This window comes from Arachis ipaensis, chromosome B3, assembly GCF_059453495.1.
Source record: "Arachis ipaensis isolate K30076 ecotype BB chromosome B3, ASM5945349v1, whole genome shotgun sequence".
Classification (NCBI taxonomy): Eukaryota; Viridiplantae; Streptophyta; class Magnoliopsida; order Fabales; family Fabaceae; genus Arachis; species Arachis ipaensis.
The window spans coordinates 53,845,080-53,853,633 of NC_142438.1; the positions used below are offsets into that span (position 1 = coordinate 53,845,080).

General features: G+C 36.4%; 1 protein-coding gene, 1 non-coding gene and 1 pseudogene across 2 annotated transcripts; all 3 read right to left on the reverse strand.

Moving 5' to 3' along the window:
- Positions 1 to 804: 804 nt before the first annotated feature.
- Positions 805 to 2,730, reverse strand: LOC148570663 (uncharacterized). Its single transcript, XM_088507119.1, has 5 exons — positions 2,500 to 2,730; positions 2,278 to 2,402; positions 1,665 to 2,154; positions 1,108 to 1,368; positions 805 to 1,011 (listed from the first exon to the last, which is right to left on the reverse strand). The coding sequence occupies exons 1-5, from the start codon at positions 2,728 to 2,730 to the stop codon at positions 805 to 807; spliced, it is 1,314 nt and encodes a 437-aa protein (XP_088363245.1).
- A 2,446-nt stretch (positions 2,731 to 5,176) lies between these two features.
- LOC107633146 (large ribosomal subunit protein eL18-like) lies at positions 5,177 to 7,649 on the reverse strand (annotated as a pseudogene).
- Positions 6,119 to 6,198, reverse strand: LOC148570664 (small nucleolar RNA snoR53Y). The gene has a single exon (XR_015908969.1). It is a non-coding gene; the product is annotated as a small nucleolar RNA snoR53Y (small nucleolar RNA).
- Positions 7,650 to 8,554: the final 905 nt, after the last annotated feature.

Consider the following 8,554-nt stretch of genomic DNA (forward strand, 5'->3'; position numbering starts at 1 on the left):
TATGAATAAAAATAATAAAATAAAAAAATTCATGAAAATCAAACTGAAAGAGAAACTAAAGGATACTTATAGTTGGGTTGCCTCCTAACAAGCGCTTCTTTACCGTCACTAGTTTGACGATCAACTCTACTAGGGATGGGGGTGATCATATGGGCTTATCTCTTCACCCCTCACTGTGAACTTCTTTCCTATGCTATCATGGATTAACTCAATGTGCTCAAAAGACAGGATCTTATTCACTGTATGAGGCATAACTGGACTCTTAGTGATTACAACTTTCATTTCGGGTGAGAAATCCTCAGTGAGAATCTTCTTGTTCCTCCAACCTCTAGGCACCTTCTTCTTGGGGCCTCTCTCCTTGGTGAATGATGCACTCCCAACACCAAACTTAGGTTTGATGTCAGGGAGAATTTTGTTGGTTCCAACCAAAGGAGGCTTGAATAATGAACTCTGCTTTGCATCAGTCAAGTACCCTTGGAGGCTAAGGTTCGTGGGTTCATTCTTCATGCTAGTGCCTCCTTTATCTGAGTGATGTAAAGGTCTAAAAACCTTGAATACCAAGTAATCCTCACGCATCCTCAAAACTAGCTCACCTTTTTCCATATCAATTAAAGCTCTCCTAGTGGCAAGAAATGGTCTTCCAAGGATTAGAGAATCATTTGCATCCTCTTCCATGTCAAGGATCACGAAGTTTGCAGGGAGGAAAAGCTCTCCAACCTTGATCAAGATATTCTCTACTATTCCATATGCTTGTTTTAGAGACTTGTCTACCATTCGTAGTGCTATCCTTGTCGGATGCGCCTCTTAGATTCTGAGCTTCTTCATTACAGACAAGGGCATTAGATTGATGCCTGTACCAAGATCACACAGGGCCTTGTCAAAATTGATGTTCCCAATAGTGCATGAAATCTGAAAGATTCCTGGGTCTGGCATCTTCTTTGGTAAATTACTCTGAATCAATGCACTGCATTCCTCAGTCAAGACCACTGTTTCATCTCCCTTCAGGGTCTTCTATTCAAAGAGTAAGCCCTTCATTAACTCAACATGCTAAGGCATATGCTCTAGTACCTCAACAAAAAGAATATTGATCTATAACCTTTTGAAGACTTCCAATATTTGCGAGAATTGCCCATCCTTGGTCTCCTTTTGGAACTTCTGAGGGTATGATGATTTTGGCTGTGGCTCGGATGCCTTGGGTGAAGTGTGTACTATGGTGTCTTTAGCCTTTTCTATAGCTTCAACAACTTGTGCTTCCTCTTTTGCCACGGGTTCACCAGTCACTATGATGGGCTTGCATTCTTCCTTTGGATTTAACGCTGTGTCACCAGGAAGAGTGTTTGGAGGTCTCTCAGGTATTTGCTTGCTCCACTGACCCACTTATACTTCCAAGTTCCAAATTAAAGCTCTGGTCTCCTGCATGAAACTCTGAGTGTTCTTGAAAAGTTCTACAACTATAAAAGCTAGATCAGGAGTGTTCTGAGGCTGGAAAGTCACTTGTTGATGCTGAGAGGGTTAGAACTGGCAGTTGTTAAATTTATTTTGATTGAAACCGCCTTGAGAGTTGTTGTTGAAATTCAGATGAGGCTTCTAGGGTTGCTCTCTCCACCAGAAATTTGGGTGATTCCTCTATCTCTGATTAAATGTGTTAGAGTAAGGATCATTACCAGGATTTCTGGAGGAATTTCCATATAGTTAACCTGTTTAGGAGTTGGTTGAGCATAGCCATAAGTCTCCCGTTGGTTGAAACCACTACTCATGTCATAATATGCATCTTGAGTATTAACAGTCGAGACTTGCATCCCACTCAAGTGCTGAGTAATCATGCTGATTTGTTGAGACATGGCCTTGTTCTGTGCAAGAATGGCCTCCAAAGTATCTAGCTCCATGACTCCTTTCTTCATAAGATTCCTCTCAGAGGTGTACAAGTATTGGTTGTTAGAAACCATCTCAATTAACTCATCGGCCTCTTTAGGGGTCTTCTTCATGTGCAGAGAACCACCGACAGAATTTTTCAGAGACATTTTGGCCATCTTTAAGAGTCCATCATAAAAGATCTGCAACCTAATCCAGTCTGAGGACATGTCAGGAGGGCACTTCCTAATCATTGACTTGAACCTCTCCCAGGCTTCATAGAGGGACTCGCCATCTCTCTGTCTGAAAGTCAGAGCATCTGTTCTCAGCTTAATCAGCTTCTAAGGAGGGAAGAACTTGGTTAGAAACTTTTTAACCACCTTATCCCAAGTGTCCAAGCTTTTCTTAGGCTAAGTATCAAGTCACTGCTTCGCTCTATCCCTCATAGCAAATGGCAAGAGCATGAGCTTATAAACATCTGGATTCACTCTATTAGTCTTCACAGTATCACAGATCTGCAGGAAATTGGAGATGAACAAATTTGGTTCTTCCTGCGGGAGTCCATGAAACTGATAGTTTTGTTGCACCAGAATGATCAACTGTGACTTCAGCTCAAAGTTATTTGCGCTAATTGGGGCACCACAATACTGTACCCATAGAAATCAGGAGTGGGGTAGTGTATGAGCCAAGCATCTTTCTAGGCTGCTCATTACCATTCGGATTCTCAACATTAGTGTTAGGATCCATGGTGAGCTCTTCAGCTTCTTTCTCAAAAGCCTCCTTGAGATTCTCTCCGGCTTTGTAAGCTCTAGCTTGTTGCAAATGTCGCCTCAAGGTCCTCTCTAGTTCAGACTCAAATTTGTTCCTGTTCCTGCTCATAAACAAACAAAAATAAAATTAAGGTGGAAATCTCGACATCAGAGTGTAGAGAATTTCCCGTGAGGTATCCCGTGTAAAAGAAATAAAATAAAATAAAATAAATTATTAATACTAAAAATTCGAAATTAAAGAAAAATAGGAACCACTAATTTCGAAAATTAAGAAAAGAAAATTAATCAGGAAAAACAAAATAAAACTACTAAAGGGGGACACCAAAATTAAATTCAAAAATTAAAGAGAAAAATTTTAACTAAAATAAAGTTAAGAATTCGAAGAAAAAAATTTAGAACAAAAACAAATAAAACTAAAAATTGAAAGCACCAAACTTAATTTCAAAAATTAAGGAAAAGTTTTAAAATAAAGTTAAACTAAATTTTCGAAAATTAAAGAAGAAAGAAAAAAAAATAAAAAGCTAAAAATTCCTAATCTAAGAAATCAGACAACTGGTAGTTGTCAATCACAATCAATCCTCGGCAACAGTGCCAAAAACTTGATGCGAATTTTTGAATACCCACAAATTAACTGGTAAGTGCACCGGGTCGTATCAAGTAATACCTCAGGTGAGTGAGGATCGATCCCACGAGGATTGATAGACTGAGCAACATTGGACGAATGATCCACTTAGTCAGGCTAGCAGAAAGTTATGTTTTGAGAGTTGTAAAACGCATTAAACAGTAAATTTAGAGAATTAAAAAGCAAATAATAAAAGTGGTATGAAAATATATGAGAGAAAACAGTTAAGGCTTCAGAGTTGTTTATTCATCTGGATTAAGTTTTTTTACCAACTATTTTAATCATGCAAGATTCGTTTCACAGCAAACTATAATTGACTAAATCCTAATGTCTTAGTGATTTAGTCTCCTCTAACCCAACTTAACCGTCAATGTCTTGGACACTTAATTTAGATTAGAGGGTGAAGAGCAATTCTAGTTTATGGCCACAAAAACCCTAATTACCCAAAGCTAAACGGATTATATGTCACGTATCCAGATTAGTTCAAGTAATTAGCAATTTAGGAGGAATTTGCTTTCAAGTTATTGTTCAAGCGAGATAGCTATGTCTAGAATCCCAAGAACACATGTAGAATAAGGGGTTATACTATCGTTCTACCCAGATTCATAAGATGAAGAACGAAAGCAATTCTTGAAACTGAATCAATACATTAATTAAAATAGAAAAGTAATAGTCTTAATTCATAGAAATAAACAGAGCTCCTAACCTTAACCGAGGAGGTTTAGTGGCTCATGACTTACAGAGAAAATAAGGGTTCTGAAAAGTAAAACGTGCAGAAGTATGAAGATCCTCCTAAAGGGTAAATCTTTTCCCTTTTATATCTAACCTAATTTGATTTGAAACTAAAATAAAATAAGAAATCCTAAACCTAAAGGATTTTGTTTGTAAATAAAATTACAAAAATAAAAGATAAGATAACACTAAAAGCTAAATCCACTAAAGATGCTCCTTGAGTGGGACAACTAAATGCTCCTGTCTTCACTGATTGCTGGCGCTAAACGCCAGCTAGGCGTTTTGCTCCCAAGGGGAAAGCTTTGAAACTTTTCTTTTTTGCTCAAAACTCTACCAAATTGATCCAAATTTCACCTGAAATAATAAAAACACCAGAAAAAGTCAAAGTAGCATCCAAAGAGGGTTTTAACACTAAAATGTAACTAAACTTACTAAATTCCAACTAAATTTAACTAGAAAATAAGCCTAAAATGGGTATAAGATATTCACGTATCACCTACTCTCACTGCAAGAAAACACCTCTATTGCCATGCTTTTAAAGCATGGCGAAAAGCTGAAAAAAGCGTGATGATACCTTTTCGCCACGTTTTTTGAGCTACCGCCACGCTTTTGAAAGGGTTATATCTGCAAGCTTGGTGGTTGCTCTATCGCCACGCTTTTGCTAACCTATCGCCATGCTTTTTTTTCCACGTTTCTTACAGATTGCCACGCTTAAAAGTATGGCTATATATGAGATATGTCCACGTTTTTATAGCGTGCCAATAGAGAGAGATATGCCTAGCTTTCAAAGCATGGCAATAGAGGGAGATATGACCATGCTTTTAAAGCGTGGTGATAGTGAGATATGGCTATGCTTTTTAAGTGTGGCAATAGCCTTATCAGATTAAAAAAAACCTTTTCTGACTTTACCTTTATTGCTGCACAATATAAATTTTCAGTCATTTTTTATTACCAAATCTATAAATATAGTATGCAATTTTTATTACAAGACAAACCAAATAGTAATTAGTGACAAATATAATTTTTTCTATAATTATTTTATACATTAAAAAAATAATACTCAAATACAAAATAAATCCCGAGTTCAAAACTCTGATTTCTCAACAAGCTTCTCAACCTGAGCATAAAAGCACTAAGATATGGGAGAAAAGGGTTAAATTTCAAAACTAAAAACTGAAGAAAAATATAGAAACAATACAACTTAAACCCTAAGTCCTTTGCTATTCCTCCTTCCTCTAGTCCTCTCATACTTCCTTCCCTTAGATTGTACATAAGGCTTGGTATGGCTGTGAGGAACACCAAGAGCAGGACCAAAGTGTTTCACAGCTTCCTTGGACTTCTTTGGGCCTCTAAGAAGGACCTACATTCATACAACAATATATAAACCAAATTAACCATCTAAAAACTAATCACTTCAACATTTCCAAATCCATCCTATCATAATGCATAGTACCATTATAATTCACAAACGAATCTATACTTGGTTTTATGTGATTCATTCAATCAAACGATATAAATATTGTTTGAACCAGTCCAGCTCAAATATCCATTGATAGGTTTATATATCATAGTCATAGACATAATTTGAAACTAGTAAGTGGATTATATATCTAATCTACACATACTACGTTCTGTCCGAGAGGTGCCCTAAGTGCAAGCTGATCAAATGTCAAGCATTCACCACCAACCTTCTCTATTCTAGCACATGCAGTCTCTATAAACCTGAGTGTAGTAACCTTCAATGCAAGAACTTCATACACTTTGATATCATCAGTTACAGTTCCCACTACCACGGCAATTTTACCTTCCTGAATAAAAAAAAAAAACAAACATCCAGTGGAGAGTATAAGTACTCAAAACTTAAAAGAATTCCTATCTTACCACTGAGAAAGATAAGAGAGGAAAAAACAAACCTTGCCCTTCACAAAGTTAATCAAGTGACAGAGAAAGTGAAGGCTAGTTAACCTTGCTCACGAACAAGCGTTTCAGTATCACAGCATTGAAATTGCTGCCGGTCCTCCTCACAAGGAAGCGGTAAAGCTGATCATGTCACACCAAATCAAAACCGTTTAAATGCATACTTTGATAAACAACAAATAAATCTCTAAAACAGATCAAAATTTGCACAATTTATAGTTAAAGGAGTTCCCTTAGTATAATGAAAGGAATAATCCAATGTTATTCAGCATTAGCATGGTAAAGAATATCAGCATCATTAGGAACCTTTCAAATTACAAGCATTAAAGTATTACTAAAAAGCATAAAATATAACGTTATTAATTAGAATTTGGTACATATTAGAGCATGTGTTTGTTTCAGATCCTGATCTGCAATCCAGAAATTAATGACTTGTAATGAGCTAAAATGGACACTAGAAATTATGCATAGCAAATATAAGAACTCCCTGGGTGCAGTATAGCAAACATCCACATGATTAAATCGTTCAAAGAAGAAAAAAAATTAACTATATGATGAAATTTATCCGAGCAAGAAACACAAGCAGGGATTTATGGTTTTTAATAATTTTTAAATGATTGGCTCTATTCAAATCAAATACATAGCAGTGCAAATGAAACAGCCCGCTTTCCCCAAAAATGCCTAAGAATTAGCAAAGTTTAAGTATAAATGAACAAAAATCTCTACCTAAAAATGCACAATTGTGGATTTTACAAGCCTTGTGTTGAATTGGAAGTCATAGAAGGCCTTTCCCTTCTACACTTCCAAACACTCCTGCCAAACAACTAAAGAAAGTGATAGAGAGGTAGAAGAGCAAGAAGAAAAGACTATAGAAGAAGCATGACGTGGTTATAAAACCAAGAAAACTATACACTAGTTATTAAGAGCTTACTCACATATATATAACATTATTGTAATAAAAGGAAAAAGAGTTATTCATTAGTGAGGAACAGAAACACATACATTGGACAAATATGAGAAATAATTAAGCATTGAAATATTTTAATTAAAATTAGAACAAATCAACAATAATCAAAACATGTTTTAATTATAATCGAACCAAATAAGGATAACAAATCAACAATAATCAGAATAAGTTTCAATTAAAATCAGAATAAATAAAAAACAAACAAGGAGAACAAAGCAACAATAATCAGAACATATTTTAATCTGACCCAAACATGGAGAACAAATCTACATTATATGTAATTAAAATAAAAACAGATCAGAATCAAACAAAGAGAACAAATCAACAATAATCAGAAGTTCAGAACAAAAAATCTACTTTATAAATTATAAAAACAAGTTCTGAACAAATCTAGCATTATAAATTATAATAAAAATAGTTAGACCTTAATCCTAGTTTAGAAAAAAAAAGTTTAGAATCATTACCAGAACCAGCGCCGAGAAGAAGAAGAGTGGCTGAGCAGGGGCTTGTGACCTTCCTCACCAAAAGAGCATCAGCGCCGAGGAGAAGAAGATGAGCAGTGCCAAGAAGAAAGAAGCAAGAGTAGAATAGGAGTAGGAGCATCGAGGAGAAGAGGAGTAGTAGTAGAGCAGTTACCTTCACACTTCGCGGCCGCTGTTGGTGGCGATGTGACTAAGGTTCTCTGGTGAGCAGTGCAACGCAGAGAAGCTGTGCAGCGCGGAAGCAGAGTAGCCAGTTCCGAGAAGTAGTCCAGCAGAAGCAGAGCAGTGCCAGTTTCAAGGAAAAACATAGTGAGGCCAGTGACAGTGGCCCGTGGGTGTCTGAACGATGGCCAATGGTGCCTATGCGTGCCCTAATATTGAGAGAGATAGAGAGCAAGCCAGAGAGGAAACTGTGTGTCGTGATGTGGTCTGTATCATAAAATTATTTAAATTTGGGGTTTATGGTGGGACCAGCAATAGTGGGAGTGCCGACAGAGGCATTGTAAGCGCCGGCGATGTTCTTCGTTCTTCAGGGGTTATTAGGGTTTCGTCGTCAGTGCAGGGGTTGTGAGTGACAGAGGCATTGTTAGGAGTGAGAGAGTCTCGAAGCGTGTTTAGGGTTATTAGTGTTTTTTTTTAAACCTTTTGGCCATGCTTTTAAAGCGTGCCAAAAGAGTGACAGGAAATGGCCATGCTTTAAAAATGCTACTGTAATGAAACCATGTTGCCACGCTTTCAAAATGTCCTTTTTTCTCTCTATGGCTATGTTTTTGAAGCATGGCAGAAAAAAACGTGGCCACAGGCCTATTTTCTTGTAGTGTCTCTACAATTTTGTTCAGATAAACTCCTAAACTCGGAAGAGCAAACATGCTTTTGAACAATGGCGTCGTTTGGGAGGACACATCGCTTGTTACATTCTCTTCGTTCTAATTTCTACCCCGAGATGAGTTTAGCACAACACATGTTCACAAGATGAACAATATAGAAAAAAAAAGCAAAGAATGTGTGGTCACAAAAGACAAGCATTAAAGTACATGAATTAAAAGTGAGTTGATGTTAATGTGGTTTATGTTTGATAAATTTTACATCAAAATAAATTGTAGTAAATTAAATGTTGTTTATATTATATTACTCAAAATTACTTTTAGATAAAAAATTACCTAAAAGAACATGAATTTAAATAATTATTTTATATTATTTTATAATTTTTTTT